Source organism: Lemur catta, chromosome 6 (assembly GCF_020740605.2).
Source record: "Lemur catta isolate mLemCat1 chromosome 6, mLemCat1.pri, whole genome shotgun sequence".
Taxonomy (NCBI): Eukaryota; Metazoa; Chordata; class Mammalia; order Primates; family Lemuridae; genus Lemur; species Lemur catta.
Genome location: NC_059133.1, coordinates 87,781,294 through 87,801,743, shown reverse-complemented (window position 1 = coordinate 87,801,743; position 20,450 = coordinate 87,781,294). Strand labels below are relative to the sequence as shown.

The window sequence follows — 20,450 nt, the reverse complement described above, 5'->3', positions numbered from 1 at the left end:
GCTGAGAGTCAGAATGAATTATCCACAGAAGAGACACCCTATGGAGAGTGTAGACTACACAGGAGACCAAATAAATTGGCTTAACCCAATTGAATGTTTTATGGGCATATTACTGATATTTCCATTCACCATACCAGGGCTAACATAGGATGGTGGTAAGTGTGGGCTTTGGCCCAGACTGCCTGAGTTCGAGCCCTGGTTCCTACAGCAGCCACTACCTTCTGAACATGAGCCCACCCTGCTCGGACTCACATACTTGCCCCTACTCCAGTGTTTTCTAGCTGTGCTCATGGCTCCATCACTTTTCTACTTGCTTAAGCTAGCGACCTAGGAATCATGGACACATTCTTGGCCTTCATCCTCCATGTTAAATCAGTTGTGGCGAGTTACCTGACCTCTGCACACCCAGAGCAACTGTCCACTGCTCTCCAGTCACACTGCCCCTACTCTGGTCCAAAATACCATCATCTTTTGATGGAATAGCTGCTACCTGGTCTTGCCTGCAGGCCACTCCCCGCCCAACCCCTTCCCCACTGCAGCGGATTGAGTAATCTCACCTGCATCTCTGCTGAAATCTCTTCAATGGCTTCCCATTGTCCTTAGAATAAAATCTCCAATTCCAGGCTCTTTAACCTGCTCTGTAAGGTCCTAGATATTCAGGTCCCCACCTGTACCTCTAACTTCATCATAAATCACCATCTTATAATTCCTATAACTTTCATTTGATTTTTTCCACTGCAGGGCCTAACCTGGAAGTTTCTTTCTGTCTGTAGACAACTCCCCACTCCCTACACAGCTAGTAAGTGCTGCTCAACTTGCAAGCCTCGGTTTAAAAGTCTCAGGGAGAATGTCCACAATTCACAGAGAAAGGTTTGGTCACCCCAGCATCCATCGTTCTAGAGCCTTGCTCTTCCCCTCGTACCATTCGTCTCACTGGGGATTACGTTTTCACATCTGTCTGCCTCACTTGATTGTGAGGATTTATTTATGTTTATTATTACTATTATTATGATTATTTAACAGGCTGTCTCCCTCGTTGGAGCGTAGGTTTCATGCTTACTCCTGGATCCCTAGTGTCTGGCCAAGGGCCTGACAAAGTGCTTGAGAATATTTGTTGAATAAACAAAGACATAAATATAGGTTTTCTGTATTTTAAAAAACTTAGGAAAGAAATCAACAAATAATGAGAATGAGGTATCTTTTCTCCCTAAACAGGGAGATAATTGCTTCGATGACTGAACAATTTGTACTTTTGCTTTCTTTCTTCTAGATCCCACAGAGACTGTCCTCTTCTCTCCCTGCCATCACGATGACATCCCCTGTCCTTTCTTCACTGGAACGTACGGAACATACATATTCATGACAGGTTACAACTCATAAATCTAAAGATAATTTTCTGACCGATTACGTTTTGTAGGTGTCCCTGCTTGAATAAAGAGCAGTTTGTCATAAGTGAGCTTTGTCCAAAATAAAATGTTTTTATGGAGGAAGGGGCGCATGAAGGCAAAAGTACCTAGGTCCCTTGAAAACCTTTCGGAATGAGACGGGGTCAATCACTTAGACCTCTTTTTTGGGGCCCAGTATATTGTTTCAGGCTCGCTTTCCCCCCATCATCATTTGGAACGTTTATTTAGACTTCCTGTTTAACCTTCCTCATTGTTCTGAAAGTACAGGATATGACCCTGCCCAGTTACTAGAATCAACCTCTATTATTTTATGCGCAGAATATAAATGTCCAAACTACTGCAAACCTGGTAGGAACAGTCAAAGGCAGACAAGCCTCTCACCTGACTCAGGTTTTCCCCTTGGGAACCCACCTATGGTCATCCTGTCCATCTGACACAAATCCTGTCACCAGGGTGGGCGCTGGTCAAAGGCCCAAACCTTGCCGGCAGGCCCTGGTCCAAGGACAGGAGCGCCGCTGCCGCTGCCGTCATTGCAGGACACATCCCCTTCACGGCCTTTGATACCTTGGGGACGCTGGCACCAGAGGAAGTTTTAAAAATAGCACATGTCTGAATTATGCAAGAACAAACAAAAGACTTTGCTTGGCTAAAACCAACAGGGTTTTATACTCTAACTGCAGCTGGATGGTTTAAATCACTTTCCCTTTAAAGTATTAGCTGGCCCCCAGAAATTCTTATGTGTGATTCTTTTTTCTTTTCTGTGACATATTTTAACAAAACTTGGGTACAGCCCTTCCAGTTGTTTCCACCTGAGTCCCCTTTTCAGGCTTCTTATCTCTGTCTGCTTCCCCTCATTCCCCAGTCAGGCCTCTCACCTGTAGCTCTTCATTTTCTGTTCCACTCTCCTAAAGGAAATCGGAGAATGAATCGAAGGGAAGCAAAATAAATAATTCAGCTGCTTCTCTCTTTTTTTTACAGAAAAATCTATGTGGCTGCTTCTGAAGATAAAAGCTACTTTTGATTATGTAAGACAATGTTTTCTTCGGTCAAAGCATGGGTGTGGTCTTAAGAGGCTTGGGTTCTAGTCTTGTCTCTTGTGACCTTGCTGTGTGATCCTGGACACACATCTTATCACCCTCTGGGACTCGAGTTCTTCATTTGTCAAGTAAGCAGCACAAATTTCTCTGCAGGTAATGTAACAGAGTACAGGAAGAAGAAGAGCTGGACCCAATACCTAATGTGGTAGACTTTTTTTGGGAAAAGCCAATGTCCCCTCCTCCCAAAGCACACGAGGTCTGTCCGGAAAGTATCTAGCCATTGTTAATATAACGAGAACAGTTTGCGTGACCTCAGTGTGACCTGGCAGCCAAGGAGAGTGAACTGGGTTGTGAATGTGTGAGCAACAACAACTTCACTGTACTAGCCAGTGGGGCACTAGACGCTGTGGAGTGAGCATGTGCACTGTGGTGGCTGTCACACTCAAAATGACTGAGCGAGTAGAGCAACGAATCTGCATCAAATTGTGCATTAAGCTTGAATATTCCTCCGCGGAAACTATTCAGATGATTCAGAAGGCTTTTGGGGGCAATGCAATGAGTGCAGCACAAATAAAAGTGTGGCACAGACGCTTCAAAGATGGTCAAGAATCTTCTGAAAGTGACCCACGTTCTGGAAGGCCTGCAACAAGCAGAACAGCTGAGAATGTTGAACGTGTACAGGTTAGATGAGATGCTGGGAGAACTGTGTGAGGTCCCAAGGTGCCTACGTTGAAGGGGACTGAGGAGTCATTGTACAATGTTTCTCGTGTCTTGCATCTTCTTCAGTGAATGCCTCTATTTTTCATGTAATCATGGCTGGATACTTTCCGGACAGCCCTTGTATTATCCACCTTGGAGATCGTCTAGAGTGGCCTAAGTCCTGGCCCTAGGAAATGAAGAGGGTGAGCACGAGGGAGGGCCAAACAGAGAGCTGGAATGCCTTAGACTGCATGAGCACAGTGTGCCTGTGACTGCCTAAGAGAACCAATTCCAGGGTGGCCTGGTGTTTTGTGCAATATGTGTCTTCTCTCCTTTCCTTTCACTTGGAGTAAACTGACATAAAAAGACCAAAGGGCTCCCCTATTCTGCAGGGCTGTAATCTCAACCATGGAAAAAAATTCGCTCCCTGAAGAAACAACCAGTGAAGTCCTTCCTGGTCTCCATGGTACCTGATCCCAATGCTTTGCTGAGATTTACTGCAGCCAGGCAGCATTTACAGAGCATCCATTTTGTGCCAGGCTCTGTGCTTAGAACCCGGCTATGAAGATCCTCTCCTGTCTCTCAGATGGTCTCTTTATTCCACACTTTCCTCTCTGCAGTCTATCTCCACATGGAGTTAGAGTGATATTTTAAACTTGTTGATCATGTGTGTTCCCTGCTCAAAACCCTCCAGTGGCTTCCTCCTGTACTTAGGATAACATCCAAACCCCATTCCTTTTACTACAGGGCCCTACAGGGTCCGACCTGAGCCTGCCTCTCTGACCTCACTCTACCCTTTTTGTTGTTGCGGACACCAGTGTGATTCCTGAATCAGGGCCCTTTTTTGGTGTGGTGCTGGGAAGGACCTCAGTCGCACCGAGTTGAGTTCACTCACAATTCTCAGGTCAAGGCACATTACCAACGCAAGTCCCTTCTCTCGCTGTGTGTATTTATTCTCTTTTATCCCAATTCTCCAATTCTCCATTCCCAATTTTATCCCAATTCCTCTTCTTCCACAGACATCCACTGTAAAATATTTCAAGTGTATCTTCTGTTTGCATGTGTTCTAGCAGAATATGATGTCTGTGGGCCTATATGTTTTTATTTTTATTTTTTATTTTTGAGACAGAGTCTCAGTCTGTTGCTCGGGCTAGAGTGCCATGGTGTCAGCCTCGCTCACAGCAACCTCAAACTCCTGGGCTCAAGCGATCCTCCTGCCTCAGCCTCCCAAGTGGCTGGGACTACAGGCATGCGCCACCATGCCTGGCTAATTTATATATATATATATATATATATATGTGTGTGTATATATATATGTATATAAATATTTTAGCTGTCCAAATAATTTCTTTCTATTTTTAGTAGAGACGGGGTCTCGCTCTTGCTCAGCCTGGTCTCGAACTCCTGACCTCGAGCGATCCCCCCCGCCCCCCGCCCGCCTCGGCCTCCCAGAGTGCTAGGATTCCAGGCGTGAGCCACCGCGCCCGGCCCCTATATGTTAAATATACAAAACATATGATATATTTTATGTCGTTCTCACTCAGCTATCAATCGTTTCAAAGCTCTATGGTTAGAAAAGCGGGGAACGTAACGGGCGACACGGGTAGAGAAGGCTCTTTCAAAAGGGAACTAGCGGTCAGCTGGAGGTCCTGGTCATCAGCCCCTTCTGCATTGGCTCGATGCCAAAGCCCACAGGCTCACATCTGTCCCTAACTTTTCGCTGCGTTTCCCTGAGGCCCCACCCGGCGGGCCGGCTGGTGCAAACCCCGGCAAGCCCGCAGGGGGGCGCCCAGAACACGCCGTCTGCGAAGAACTACTAATAAAACTACATTTCCCAGCGTCTCCCGCGCGGCCGGCGCACTTCCGAAGCCCGCGGACAAGATGGCTGCGCCCGAGGAGCGTGATTCTCCGACCGAAGGGCCCCAGCCGGCAGTGGAGGAGGAGGAAGTTAAAACATTTAAAGACTTGGTGAGAGTGGATGACGCTGGCTTCTTTCTGTTCTCTGAGGCTAGGCTCAGGCAGGGCTCGGTTATCTTAGATCCCGGGCGGTAGTGCACAAAAGCATCTCGGGGCCTCGCTTAGGTTTTCCCCAGAATTTCAGAAGCTCGAGGTCCGGACGTGCTCAGAGTTGGGTGGCGGGAGGACTGCCCGGTCCTGAGAGCGCCCGTGTGCCCTGCTTTCCACTTTAGTGTGGCAACGTTTGTATGTGTCCAGGAGGTGGTGCAGATGGCGAATCGGCCTTTTTGTAGCTGGAGCTTTTGAGTTTTGACCCAGTCACTTAACTATAGGCAAGTTGTTACCTCTCTATCACTTTCCGATTCTCAAAATTGGGGATGACGATAAGTACCTACCTCCCAGAACTGTGACGATTAAATCAGATAATACATGTAAAGCACTTAACTCTGTTCCTGGTGAGTAGAAAGTGTTCGTTAAGTCTGGGGCTACTGTTTCCTGGTACTCATAAAGGGTAGGCCATGAGGTGCACAATAAATACCTTGAAATCAAGCATTAGGAGCTGTACCTGTACCAGTGGGATGGCTCTGACAAAGTCATTTAAGTAGGAGGGAGGCAGGCATGTGCTATTCTTTGCTAAGATATATTTTTCTGAATTCTAAGGGTGTGACAGATGTATTGTGCGAAGCTTGTGACCAGTTGGGATGGGCAAAGCCCACCAAGATCCAGATTGAAGCTATTCCTTTGGCCTTACAAGGTAGGTTGAAATTAAATGTGTGACCTGGGACAGATTTATTTTCAAGTTATAGTCAATTAAATCCTTAGCACTTTTGAGAACTATCATTTGCATACTTCAAGTGAAATAAAGATATGATCACTAAAGATAGGAAGTTTGGACTTCTTGGCTTTTGAAAAAGTCAGTCATTCAACAGTTTTACTGAGCTTACTTTCTTTCTTTTTTTTTTTTTCTTGAGACAGGGTCTTGCTCTGTCTCCCAGGCTAGAGTGCAGTGGCACCGTCATAGCTCACTGCAATCTCAAACTCCTGGGCTCTAGTGATCCTCCTGCCTCAGCCTCCCTAGTAGCTAGTACTATAGGTGTGCGCCACCATGCCCAGCTGATTTTTCTGTTTTTTGTAGAAATGTGGTCTCACTATGTTGCTCAGGCTGGTTTCAAACTTCTGGCCTCAAGTGATCCTCTCTCTGCCCTGGTCTCCAAACGTGCCAGGATTATAGGCGTGAGCCACTGTGCCCAGTCTGAGCTTACTTTTTGTCTTTAGTAGCTGAAGAGGTTTGTTCTCTGCCACAGATGCTGACTTTAAGGAATCACTGGATTAAAGTATACTAACAAAAAACTTGTTAGAAATTATGAATCAGTAGGTGCACACTTACACACATATGTACTTGTGTCTAAAGGAGTTGAGAGCTCTTGCTGTGAGGCATGTTTATCAGATTTGCAGAAGAATGGTTAAAGTGCTGGTTGATGACTAGTGGGACTGAAACAGGATGAACTGTAATAGGAATAGAAGTCCTGTTCTTAGATTCATAAAGTCCTAACTTTACAGGATTAGGATGGTGGTAAAAGAGACCCAGTCGTGTTCATTAAAGGAAATTCATTAAGATCCTCAGAGAAAGTGAATGTAGCTTTAGCTACATTACTATAAGAGGAGGGTGACATTTTTGGGGTCCCTTTGACAATCAAAAATAAAAGATTTCTTCTCTCTTAAAAAAACACACAAATATGTCTTCACATAAAATTTTGCGTATAATTTCAGAAAGTTCAAGACTCTCCTTTCCCCTCACCCTGAATTTCTCACTCACAAGTCTCAGATTAAGAACCTCCTGGACTAGCACTAGGGAAGGAATAGTGCTTTGCACTGGTTAGAACACACCTCAAGTACTATACTGCTTAGGTCTGGGGACCACAGTTTTCGGGGACCATCTGAGGGGCAGTGAGTATGGTATAGTATCAAAAATTGTCACCGATAGTTAAAGGAACTGAGTGCCATTGTTGTGGAGAAGAGGAGTGAGGGGGTAAGATATGATAATTATTGGCTTTAATGATTTGAAAAGCTGTTATGTGGAAAAGGGATTAGATTTATGCTGCATAATTCCATTTGTTCCTTCCCTAAATAGTTACTGAGTATTTGATGTAAATGTAAGGCCCTGGGGGTGAAGAGTTTGTCCAAGAGCTTACAGTCTACTAACAAGATAGTTGTAAATTTCCTAGCCCTCTGGGAGGCCGAGGCGGGTGGATAGCTTGAGGTCAGGAGTTTGAGACCAGCCTGACCGAGACCCTGTCTCTACTAAAAATAGAAATAAATCATCTGGACAACTAAAAATATATATAGAAAAAATTAGCTGGGCGTGGTGATGCATGCCTATAGTCCCAGCTACTCGGGAGGCTGAGGCAGTAGGATCGCTTAAGCCCAGGAGTTTGAGGTTGCTGTGAGCTAGGCTGACGCCACGGCACTCACTCTAGCCCGGGCAACAAAGTGAGACTTTGTCTCAAAAAAAAAAAAAAGATAGTTGTAAATTTATTACAAGGTGAGCGGGGACATAGAGTTACATTTAAAGTGCAGTGAAGAAGTAGAAGAGATTGTTTCTAATTGGAATGGATTGGAAAAGATTTATTTCATTTTATTTTTTGAATGTGGAGGTTAGGAAGACATTTGAGACTGAATTTAGAAGGATTTAGATATTCAGATATGATGGGAGGGAAAGACTTCCTAGGCATAGGGAACAGCATGAATAAAAGCCAAAGAGACTGGAAAACATGGGCATGGGAAAACATGGGAGATTTGCAAATGCTTAACAGAGTGGTAAAAAAGTTTAGTAAGGTGATTGTGGCCAGAGTGTGAAAGACTTGAATGCTGGCTAAAGGAATTTGGTCTTTGTTCTGTAGGCAGTGGAGCAGTTTTGGAGATTATTTTTTAGCAGGAGAACGAAATCCTAGAGTTGTACTCTTGGAAGATTAATCTCAGTGCTGTGTAAGATTATTTAGAGACAAGAGACTAGAGGCTGCAAAACCAATTAGGAGGTCATTGCATCGGATGGGTAGTGGTAGTTAAGAACGAAAAAGAGAAAATGATAAAAAAAGAATCATCATGATTTTACAGCTAGTTAGGCGAGGGGTGGGCAAATCTAAGATTATCGCTAAGTTTCTAGGGTACACGTTTAGGACATATTGTTGGTGTACCACTGATATAAAAAGGCAACGTAAGAAGAAAAATAATTTGAGGAAAGATGAGTTCAGTTGGAAATAATTGATTTCAGGTATCAGTGAGATGGAGTCGACTGATATGCAGTTGGGGGAGGGGAAAAGGGGGAGATGTTGGTCAAAAAGTACAAAGTTTCAGTTGGGATGAATAAGTTCTGAAGATCTATTGTACAGCATGGTGAGTGTAGTTAATGTTTTATTTATTTGAAAATTGCAAAGAGAGATCTTAAGTGTTCTCAACACAAAAATGATTATGTGAGGTGATGGATATGTTCATTAGCTTAGTTTAATTATTTCACAATATATGAATATATCAAAATATCACATTGTATACCATAAATATTTATAACTTTTATTTGTCAATTATACCTTAAGAAAGCTGGGGAAGAATAAAGTAAAATAGAACGAAAAATATGCAGTTGGAATCCAGGGATTGGGACTTGATTGAGGGGCTGGAACTGGATATAGGCAGTGTGTCCATACAGTGTTTATAGCTGAAACTGAAAATACGCGAGGTTACCAAATGAGGCCCTGAGATGATTGAGAGAACTGGAAGATGCAGCAGAGGACTGCAAATCATGAGAGTGTAGTCTCAAACAATTAGGTAAGGGAGAGTATTTCAAGGAGGGGATAGTAAACACTACCCTTCCGACCTGTGGAGAGAAGTTTAGAGGATGAGGACTGTATAAAGGCCATTGGTGGGAAAGAAGTACCATCAGTCCCAGAGTCCCTTTCTTTCTTTCTTACTTTTTTTTTTTTAAGAGACAGGGTCTCATACTGCCACCCAGGACGAATGCAGTGGTGTGATCATAGCTCACCATAGCCTCAAACTCCTGGGCTCGAGGGATCCTCCTGGCTCAGCCTCCCAAGTAGCTGGGACTACAGGTGCATGCCACCATGGCGTGTCTAATAGCAAGAAGGGTTGGTGTGGTTTGATTTTTCCCAGCTTGCCCTATAGCATAGGTGGGAAGACAGAGTCAAATTAGGTGGTATTAATTCTAAAAGTATTCTAATGTTTTCAGTTAAAAGTTTGAGTTGATGCAGAGAAGAATAGGGGTCAGTGAAAGATTATGAGGAACTGAGTAATGTTATGATAACCAGGAAATGTGTTTATTCTTATTCTTGGGCTGTCTCTTCTAATGAATAGCATACAGATGTCTCATTTGAATATAGATTCTGGTTCTAAGCAAACAATTAAAATCTAAGTTTGTTTTTGTTGCTCTTGTTCTGTTAAATTAACTTTTAAATTTTAATTTGGAACTAATTATGATTTCAGTTCTGCAAAGTTACTGAGTCCTGAGTTGTCTGTTGTTCTTAAACCTCATAACAATCCTGAAAGTAGGAATGATTATTTTATTGGCAAGGAAATTGAGGCTCAGAGGGTTAAATCCCTTGGCTGGAGTCATGTAACTAATTAATGCTAGAGCTAGAATTTGAACATAAAATCTTATACCTCAAGACCTGTGTTCGTGCCTTGTATCAGAGTCTTACTATGGAGAGATCAAAAATCTTTTGATGGGCCAGACGAGGTGGCTCACACTTGTAATCCTAGCACTCTGGGAGGCCGAGGCGGGTGGATAGCTTGAGGTCAGGAGTTCGAGACCAGCCTGAGCAAGAGCGAGACCCCGTCTCTACTAAAAATACAATGAAATTATCTGGCCAACTAAGACCATATATAGAAAAAAAAAATTATCCGGGCATGGTGGCACGTGCCTGTAGTCCCAGTTACTCAGGAGGCTGAGGCAGGAGGATCGCTTAAGCCCAGGAGTTTGAGGTTGCTGTGAGCTAGGCTGACGCCACGGCACTCACTCTAGCCCGGGCAACAGAGTGAGACTCTGTCTCAAAAAAAAAAAAAAAAAAAAAGAATTCTAGGCATTTCAGACAGTTTATTGATGGCAGCCATATACTTATGTTTGGTGTTAGCAACGTGGTAGGTGAATATGAAAAAATTTCTTCTGCTCTCATGGAGTTTATGCATTCTGGTGTATTCTATACAGATGTTAAGTCTGAAAAGGCTTAGAGGGTTTGAGAGGAAGAAAGGAGATGACATAGAAAAATTAACAGTTTCACAAGCTGAGGGTTTCTCTGAGGGACTCAAAAAACCTGAAAGCAACGCAGGCCTCAGCTGTTGGCGGTGGGCGTTGCTCACTGCTCCATGAATCAGGTGACTTCCCTAAATCTTTCTTATGTACTCTTCTGAAATGTTAAGATTTGCCATAAAAAAAAAAAAAAGAGGACAAATCCTCTCTCCCTCCCCCCAATTCCTGAAGGCATGTTGTGGTACACAGGCAGGGAAGGCAGAATCTCCAAGGAGTTGGGGATAAAAAGCTTTGGAAATCATTAGCTTACATTGATCTTTATTTCTCAAATTGGTAGATGCTGTTGCAATTCATTGTCATTACCCTGCAGGGAAGGGAAACATTAAAATAAGTAGATAAGTGAGAAATTTTATCCCTGGGTTGCCATTTGCTTATATAATCTTTATAAAGTTAGCCCATTGTCTGATCTGACTTGTACTTCACATCTGTGCATGTACTTTTGAATGGAAAACAACAATGTTAATGAATAGAAGGCTGAAGGGTAGACTTCAGTAGAATACACTGTCTGATCTGCCATGGCAGATCCTGGTTTAAGTGATTAATGTCTAAGAGATGAATATGAAAAGTCCATTCTACTTGATCAGCAACTTTGAACACAACTGATTGCTCTTTTTTTTTTTTTTTGAGACAGTGTCTTGCTCTGTCACCCAGGTTGGAGTGTAGTGTCATCATCATAGTTCACTGTAGCCTCAAACTCCTGGGCTCAAGTGATCTTCCTGCCTCAGCCTCCTGAGTAGCTGGAACTACAGGCATGCGCCACCAGACCTGGCTAATTTTTCTAATTTTTGTAGAGATGGGGGCTCACTATGTTGCCCAGGTGGGTCTTGAACTCCTGGCCTCAAGTGATCCTCCTGCCTCACCCTCCCACAGTGCAGGGATTACAGATGTCAACCACCACACCTGGCCTAATTCTCTTTTCATGAAGCTCTCTTCCTCCTCAATTTCAAGACAGCATTTTATTTTCTTGTCTTTCTAGCTGTTCTTTCTCAGTTTCTTCTGGTTCCTTTGCCTTACAATATTAATTTTCTTTTCATCCTAATTCCACTACCTAAGAATTCTCATCTAGTCCCTTTCCCTCCAACACTTCTGTGTTCCAGCTACATTGCACTTCTCACTCTTCCTGTGTGTGCTATGTTCTTTAAAGCCTTCATCCTCTTTCCTCTTACAGGAAGAGCTTTCCTTCCCTTCTTTGCTTACTTCCAGATTTAACTCACTCATCACCTCTCTTAGCCTTTTCTGACTTTTCTGGCGTAGTAAGTTACTCTTTCCTTTGTGTTCTCACTGTATTTTATAGGGGTCTATGTTAAAGCCCTTATCACATCATAATATATTTGTGTACTTGTCGATCTCACCACTGGATTTTGAGCTTATCTGAGACAGAGATCTAGTCTTTTTTGTCTATTCAACCTTCCTCTCTCCCCAGTTCATCAGATACTTACTTAGTGTCCACTTTGTGCTCAGCATTGTGTCATTGTAGAAAACATGGAAACAGTACAGAGAGAATTTCTTTGGTATTGAGCCTTCTCTTTTTCTTCTAGGTCGTGATATCATTGGGCTGGCAGAAACTGGCTCTGGAAAAACAGGGGCCTTTGCTTTGCCCATTCTGAACGCACTGCTGGAGACACCCCAGCGTTTGTTTGCCCTAGTTCTCACTCCCACTCGGGAGTTGGCTTTTCAGATCTCAGAGCAGTTTGAAGCCCTGGGGTCCTCTATCGGAGTGCAGAGTGGTAAGTGACTGAGAGGTGAGGAATCCTACACAAGTGCAGAGTGAGTGTGAAAGGAGAACGGAGGAAAGAATTACTAGCATAAGTTATTTACCTAAAGAGCCGATGTTGTATTTTAGCTTTGGGAAAAGTATTAATTGTAAGGGAAGAACAAATTTAAGTAGAAATCTAGCACTGGCTTTAAAAGATGTTCAGTGGACTATGGAAAAAAATTAAAGGTCTTGTTTCTGTGTTCTTTTTATTTCTATAGCTGTGATTGTAGGTGGAATTGATTCAATGTCTCAATCTCTGGCCCTGGCCAAAAAACCACATATAGTAATAGGTGAGTAATTGGCAAAGGTAAAAGACATTGGCATTGATGAATTGGAGAAAATCTGCTAATGTTGGGTGGAAAGACTTTGAGGAACAGGGTTTTGTAGCTCTGTTTAAGTTTTTAATTTCTTAAATTTTTTTTTTTTTTGGTAGAGGGGAGTAGATAATTTTATTTCTTTCTTTTTGTCCTTGTTCTGAAACATTGCACTTTCTCTTCAACCTTTCCTGGTAGCAACTCCTGGTCGACTGATTGACCACTTGGAAAATACAAAAGGTTTCAACTTAAGAGCTCTCAAATACTTGGTCATGGATGAAGCTGACCGAATATTGAACATGGATTTTGAGACAGAGGTGATTTCTCTACTTCTTTCCTACTCTTGGGGCATCTCAAGGCCCCTGTTTCAAAGTTTGGTTTGTTGCCCATCTGTTTTATGTAAAGCACTGCTTCAGTGTCAGTTAATTTCAGCATCCTTGCTGCCTTTTTCATTCTTCGTGCTCTCCACATTGCAGTTCCTTGGCACCCTTTTATCTTTAGAATATAGCCTGACTCTGACTTCAGAGAGGAGAAATATCAAAACCACATTTTCTTTTCCATTTCATTTGATTTAGACCTTAAAATGTACCTTGAAATATTTTTATTTTCTTTGATGGTCCAGGCCCACTCATCCTAGCTTATTTAGGTGATTAATTATATATTCTGGACTTTTCTTTTAGATTAGTTTTAACATGCTAATTTAAACTGTTCTTTTCTCTGAATGGTATTGGTTTTTTGTTAGCATCTGGTATGGTGTCACATAGTAAATACTCTGTAAATTTTAGCTGAATTAAATCGAATTTTTGAGTCCCAAATCCCCATTGTGATGTGTTTAGTTTGTTAGTCTACCTCCTTTGCTATCTGGATGGAGATTGTGCAGGTGTCCAGCATAAATGTTGTATCAGTAGCCTTTCCTTTTTGTGCCTTAGGTTGACAAGATCCTCAAAGTGATTCCCCGAGATCGGAAAACATTTCTCTTTTCTGCTACCATGACCAAGAAGGTGAAATTTGCTAAGACTTCTGTTTTCTTCTTTATAGGAATAGATATAGGATCTGGAAGAATTTGTAAAAAAAAAAAAAAAAAAAATTGATACATAAAATCAGTGATAACAGTAATAGGAACAATAAGTAAAAATGAAAAAAGAGCATTTAGGAATCAGTGCAGTGTGCTATTCTGGATTTTCTTTCTTCAGGTGCAAAAGCTTCAACGAGCAGCTCTGAAGAATCCTGTGAAATGTGCTGTTTCCTCCAAATACCAGACAGTTGAGAAATTACAGCAATATTATCTTTTCATTCCCTCTAAATTCAAGGTAGAGTGTTTACTTTGATCATTCCTGCCTCACCCTCTCCTTCTCACCAAAGCATCTGAAAATGTGTCAACTCTTGATTCGCTGAGAGCTATGCTGGAGTTTTTTTCTGTTTGCTTTGGAGTGCATATCTTGCTTATATTTATCACTGAAAGTCAAACATTCCAGGAATTCACAACATACTAAACCACAATAACGAAGTAATGATGTGATCATATAATCATTCCTTCCCATCCCCATCCAAGAGGTAGTTTCTCCTCTGTTTATTATGTGGCCTTTATTTAGGACGGGGATCCTAGTTTTGTGCTTTTACATAAGGACTTTTCCTGTTGGCTGAGTACAGATCTCCTTGTGCTTGACTTCAGGCTGTATGGGGATGCATGGCCCACAGAGATAACACTGGTTAAGAAGAGCAAAGCTGGCAGCTAGGGGTCTGGGTAATTGAGAAACAACCATAGGCTTAGTTTTACTTAATGTATATGCCAGATCTCTAACCCTTTCTTCCAGATTCAATTATATATATATATTGTTTTGGGTTTGTAACTTAGGATACCTACCTGGTTTACATTCTAAATGAACTGGCTGGAAACTCATTCATGATATTCTGTAGCACCTGTAACAATACTCAGAGAACAGCTTTGCTACTCCGAAATCTCGGATTCACGGCCATCCCCCTCCATGGACAGATGAGTCAGGTAAGGATTCCTTGGCATGTAAGCCATGGACTGGTGGCATGAGAAAGATAAACCATGTAACAGTAGTTTATAAAATAAAGACAAATGTTTCCATAATTGTTCTAGTTTTATGAGCTTTGGAGTATTGCTCTGGATGGTTACTTTCTCCTTTGGGGATAGCAAGAGGCTCAGATTAGAATATTGCATAGGTAGTTGTCTGGTTTGCAAGCTGTTGAGTTTATTTGTTCAGCACTAGTGGTACAAGTGATTCTCTGGTCTCTAAAGACTTTTAATAAATTATTTCCCAATTATCTTTCTATTAAGTTAAATAATTCCTGTTTCTAGCGTAAGCCTTTTTTTTTTTTAATGCCTAAGTGCTTAGAGCCTAAGTCCTAAATATTTTTTGTTGCTGCCATATTTTTGTTTTGACCTGTGAAGCTCCATTCTGGACTTAGGGGGGAAAAGACTTTTAAAAATTTGTATCTTAGGCTGGGCACGGTGGCTCAAACCTGTAATCCTAGCACTCTGGGAGGCCGAGGCGGGAGGATTGCTTGAGCTCAGGAGTTTGAGACCAGCCTGAGCAAGGGCAAGACCTGCTCTCTACTAAAAATAGAAAAATTAGCCAGGCGTCATGGTGTGTGCCTGTAGTCCCAGCTACTTGAGAGGCTGAGGCAGGAGGATTGCTTGAGCCCAGGAGTTTGAATGAGCTAGGCTAACACCACAGCACTCTACTCAGGGCAAAGGAGTGAAACTCTGTCTCAAAAAAAAAAAAAAAAAAAAATCGTATCTTTTTGTTTTTGTGTTTAATGTGTCTATTTGTAAGTTGTGTATTCCAAGATTCCTTAGTTTTCCAAGATTAAAATTCTTCTCGTTTCTTTTTCATTATTTCAGAGCAAGCGCTTAGGATCCCTTAATAAGTTTAAGGCAAAGGCTCGTTCCATTCTTCTAGCAACTGATGTTGCAAGCCGAGGTTTGGACATCCCTCATGTAGATGTGGTTGTCAACTTCGACATTCCTACACATTCCAAGGTGAGTCCTGTTACGTTGACTTTCTAGTCCCAAAGTGTGTTTCTTAATGAATGTTTTCTGCCTTTCCTTAGTTACGACAGTTTTTTTTTTGTCTGTGATTAGTTAGGTATCAAAACCCAAGAAAGCTCTTGATTTATTCATTGTCATCATCTTGCACATGCCTGTGTATGTAACATTAGTAACTGTGAAGGAAGGTAGCCAAGGAGAGTTATCAGATGCTCACGGTCAGAATGGGTACATATAGCATATGCTGATTTCTGTCATTCTGATTTATTTAGAAATGACAGCTTGTGGTTCTTCGTGTGTATCAGGGTTTCTCAGCCTTGGCACTATTAACATTTTGGGCTAGCAAATTCTTTATTGTGGGGGTTGCTCTTTGCATTGTATTATGGGATGCTTAGCAGCATTCCTGGTCTCTACCCACTGGATGACACTATCACACATTCTTCCATTTGTGACAACCAGAAATGTTTCCAGACATTACCGAATGTCCCCTGGGGATGACAGAATTGCCGCTGGATAGGACTGGTGTATCTCTTGGCTTTGTATTTAACAGCTGTAGACAAGGTGCTGTCTCATTTGATTTTCACAATAACTATAAGTTAGGACATGTATTTCTATCCTTGTTTTACAGATAGAAACCAAGGTTCAGAGAGGTTTTGTGCTGTGCAGATAATGTGGTAGAAACAGTGGTTTTTACCAGGTCTGCCTCAAGAGCCGGTGCTTTTTTTTTGAATACCGTGTTGTCTGTAACCATATCAATATGCTTTATATAATTTATTTACCCTTTTTGTTTCAGGATTATATCCACCGAGTGGGTCGAACAGCTAGAGCTGGACGTTCTGGAAAGGCTATTACTTTTGTCACACAGTAAGTAAATCAATTTTAGGGGCAGAGCAATGTAGAGAAAAGGGCAGAACTTGGAGCCACTGACTGGGAACTTAGCTCTGCCATTTACTGTGCTAATATCTTCAATTCCCTCATCCGGGTTTTCATATTTGTAAGATGGAAATAATAATACCTGCCTAGCAGGGTTTTGGTGAAAATTGGGGATAATGTAGGTAAAAAATCTAGTATGGATTTGGCATGTAGAAGCACATCAAATGGTACCTGTTATTTCTTTGAACTGCTAGAGCTGGAGAACAATGACCTTTTTCTCAACTCTGAAAGTATGAGAATAACTACCTTTTTTTTTTTTTTTTTGAGACAGAGTCTGGCTCTGTTGCCCGGGCTAGAGTGCCGTGGTGTCAGTCTAGCTCACAGCAACCTCAGACTCCTGGGCTCAAGTGAGCCTCCTACCTTAGCCTCCTGAGTAGCTGGGGCTACAGGGTGTATGCCACCATGCCCAGCTAATTTTTTCTATTTTAGTTGCCTAGCTAATTTCTTTCTATTTTTTTTTTTTTTTTTAGTAGAGATGGGGTCTTGCTCTTGCTGAGGCTGGTGTCGAACTGACCTCAAGCGATCCTCTTGCCTTGGCCTCCCTGAGTGTTAGGATTATCATGTTAGGAGCTACCATGGCTGGCCAGAATAACTACTTCTGATTTCCTTTTTTTAAGGAACAAAGTTTTATTTACCTGAGGCTTTTCTGTGAGTAAAAGAATACCTTGGGTGGTTTTTCTAATGTGCCGTGCACAAAGATTGCACTTAACCAGCATTTAGAAAAAGAATATGTTCAATATTTTTTAAAACTGCATCATATTGCATCATATCATATAATGTCATATAGTCTGGGAATAGATAGACATTTGCATTATTAGCCAACCAAAGCCATGCCATTTTCCTTCCTCAGGTATGATGTGGAACTCTTCCAGCGCATAGAACACTTAATTGGGAAGAAACTGCCTGTTTTTCCAACACAGGATGATGAGGTTATGATGCTGACAGAACGTGTGACTGAAGCCCAAAGATTTGCCCGAATGGTATGCAAGTTTCTTTCTTACCAGATTTTGTGCAAATGATATTAACTGTATGCCACTTTATTGTAGCAGTCCTCATAATAGACTACAGGAGCTGAGTATTATTTTATTTCAAATTTAAGATGAGCAAATGAAGGCCAGGAGTGGTCGCTCATGCCTGTAATCCCAGGACTTTGGGAGGCCAAGATGGGAGGATCACTTGAGGCCAGGAGTTTGACACCAGACTGGGCAATATAGTGAGACTCATCTGTACAAAAAATTTTAAAAATTAGCTGTGCATGGTGGCTTGCACCTGTAGTCACAGCTACTCTGGATGGTGAGGTGGGAGTCCCTCAAGCCCAGGAATTTGAGGTTACAGTGGGGTATGATCATGCCACTGCACTTCAACCTGGGTGATAGAGCAAGACTCTATCTCTTAAAAAAGAAAGATGAGCAAACTAAGGCACAGAGATAGTAGGTAATTTGCTTTAGAACACACAATTAAATGGTTGAATTAGGGTTTGGATTTGGACAGTCTGACCAGAATGACCACATTCTCAACCACTCTTCGTGTATGACATGTGGCAAGAAAACCACTGGACTCGAGGTCAGAAGACCCAGCTGTGAACTGTGTAAGCGTGGACAATTTGCCTAATCTCTAAGCATCAATTCCTTGCCTGTAAATTGGGAATAATACTTACCTTGAACACATTACAGGGTTTTATGAGCACCAGATTAGCCAGTATAAACTATAGTTACTAATACAGGTCAAGCATTCCTAATCCAAGAATCTAAAATCCGAACTGCTCCAAAACCCGGAACTTTTTGAGCACCAATGTGACACTGCAAGTGGAACATCCCACACCTCTTGTGATGGTTTGTAGTCAAAATGCAGTCAAAACTTTGTTTTGTGTACAAAATAATTCAAAATATTGTATAAAATTACCTTTAGGCTATGTGTATAAAATGTGTATCAAACGTAAATGAATTTCATGTTTAGAATTGGGTCCCATTCCCAAGATAATCTCATTATGTATATTCAAATATTTTAAAATTTGAAAAAGTTTAAAATCTGAAGCACTTCTGGTCCCAAGCATTTTGGATAAGGCTACTCAGCCTGTAGCAGCACTAACAGTAGTAGTGGTGGTGAGAAGATTCTAGAGGGAAGTCCTTGGAAGTGCCGCTTGCTTTCTGCAGTTATAGTCTAAGGGATGGAAGAACTTTGCCTGTGGGCTGCTTTCTGAGTAGCTGAGGTACAGACTTTTTTTGTTTTTCTGCCCACATGGAATTTTTTATTTGGTATTTTTGGTTATAAAAGTGTTACATGTGCATTGGGGAAAAATTCAGAAAATACACAAAGATTAAAGTAGTAAATTAAAAGATAAACCATCCCTCACAGAGATCCATTGATAACATGTGGCTATTTTTCCTTCTTTAGCCACAATTAGACTTTATCTAATATATATGATTGACATTTTTCTGTTTCAACAAATACAAATCCATGTGATCATTTCTTAATGGCCAAAAAGAATTCCATCATATGTATGTAACATGATTTACATTGATGGATGTTATGATGTTTTCCAATTTTTTTCTATTTTAACTAGTACTGTGTTGAACATTCTAGGATGTACAGCTTTGTATACTTATCTTAATTTTTTTTAGAGTAAATTCCTAGAAGTAGAATCATTCAGCCAAGGAGTGAGTATACAGTTAAAATTTGAATTCATACAGAATGCCAAATTCCCCCCCTAGAAAAGCTATAGCATGTTAAAATACCAGTGACAGTATATATGACTTTGCCCACGCCTTGCCCAGTACTAGGGATCACCATTCTCTTAAATCTTTGCCCATTTGCCGTGTGAAAATAAGAGCTTATTTTAATTTTCATGCTTTCATTACTGGTAAGATTAACATTTTTGTATATTTGGAGTTGGGTCTTTTTCTTTTGCAAATGTCAGGTATCAGGAAGTTACTCAGTGTTTGACCTGGAGAGGGGACTGGAATGTGTTAGCCTCAGTGACAGTAATTCATTTTCAATCTCATCCTTTCGGTTTTCTTGCAGGAGTTAAGGGAGCATGGAGAAAAGAAGAAACGCACGCGGGAGGATGCCGGGGACAATGACGACACGGAGGGTGCTATTGGTGTCAGGAACAAGGTGGCTGGAGGAAAAATGAAGAAACGGAAAGGCCGTTAATCACTTTTATAAAGACTTGAGTTCTGCTTTCTTTTCTGTGGAAGAGAATTGAAGAAGAGAATGAAATCTCCAGCAGAGGTTCTCAGACTGAAATCTGTCAGAATTATGGGCAGAATGTGCTCAGCTAATCCCCTTTCTGTGTGTTGGAGTGTCATGACTACAGAATAATTTTTACCGTGCTCATGTCAAGACTGCTCCTGTTCTTCAGCTTTGATTCCTTGCTTGTGACATGAGTAGATGTGCTCTTCTGTCACTTCACACAGACCTTTTACGTTTTTTAGCTGCAAGTCAAGAACTAGGTTGATGAAGCCCATGACCCATGACCTGTAATTGTAAAGGAAAGAAGCTTGGACATCTATAAGTGAAACTTACGCCATCTCAGCTTGTGCTTCATTAGACCTAATGTGAAACAATAAATTTAAATAATATTTTTAAAGGATTCAAACTCCTTGAAGGCCTGGGTGTTAAAGGGCTTTATAGATTTAAGTAAAGTCTTGCTAATATAATAGGTCAGAAATGAACAGTGGCTGTTAGATGGCCAATTCCTTAATTTAGGATAAACATTTATGACTTAAAAAAAAAATCAACCAAGGAACAAGATGATGGATGACTTTGAAAGGGAAGTGTTACTTAAAAGGAGGTTGGGTATTTTTGGAGGGATGGAGCAAAGTCCAGGAAGACTGCAGAGGTCTTTCAGATCCATAAATAGATTCACTTCTCTGGTTCCCTGGGTTAGAAAGACTGGTTTCCCGTGTAGACTCTTATTCCTAGGTAACGAGAGTAAAATCAGTATGCATCGGAAATGTGCATTAATTCTAAGACCTAATTTCATCCACTTAATCCGTTGGCCACTCGCTTCTTTGTTC

At 41.5% G+C, this 20,450-nt stretch overlaps 1 protein-coding gene and 1 long non-coding RNA gene across 2 annotated transcripts in view; both read left to right on the top strand.

Moving 5' to 3' along the window:
• Positions 1-2,607, top strand: part of LOC123639991 — a 71,854-nt gene extending 69,247 nt beyond the window's left edge. The window contains exons 2-4 of the long non-coding RNA XR_006735847.1: positions 1,271-1,366; positions 2,385-2,431; positions 2,597-2,607. This is a non-coding gene — a long non-coding RNA (uncharacterized LOC123639991). The remainder of the gene's footprint in view (positions 1-1,270; positions 1,367-2,384; positions 2,432-2,596) is intronic.
• A 2,096-nt stretch (positions 2,608-4,703) lies between these two features.
• DDX47 (DEAD-box helicase 47) lies at positions 4,704-20,020 on the top strand. Its single transcript, XM_045554300.1, has 12 exons — positions 4,704-5,110; positions 5,759-5,852; positions 11,951-12,139; positions 12,387-12,458; positions 12,681-12,799; positions 13,412-13,483; positions 13,676-13,792; positions 14,338-14,484; positions 15,355-15,492; positions 16,292-16,362; positions 17,282-17,411; positions 19,453-20,020. Exons 1-12 carry the CDS (start codon positions 5,024-5,026, stop codon positions 19,582-19,584), a joined length of 1,368 nt encoding a protein of 455 aa, XP_045410256.1. The 5' UTR covers positions 4,704-5,023; the 3' UTR covers positions 19,585-20,020.
• The last annotated feature ends 430 nt before the right edge of the window (positions 20,021-20,450 follow it).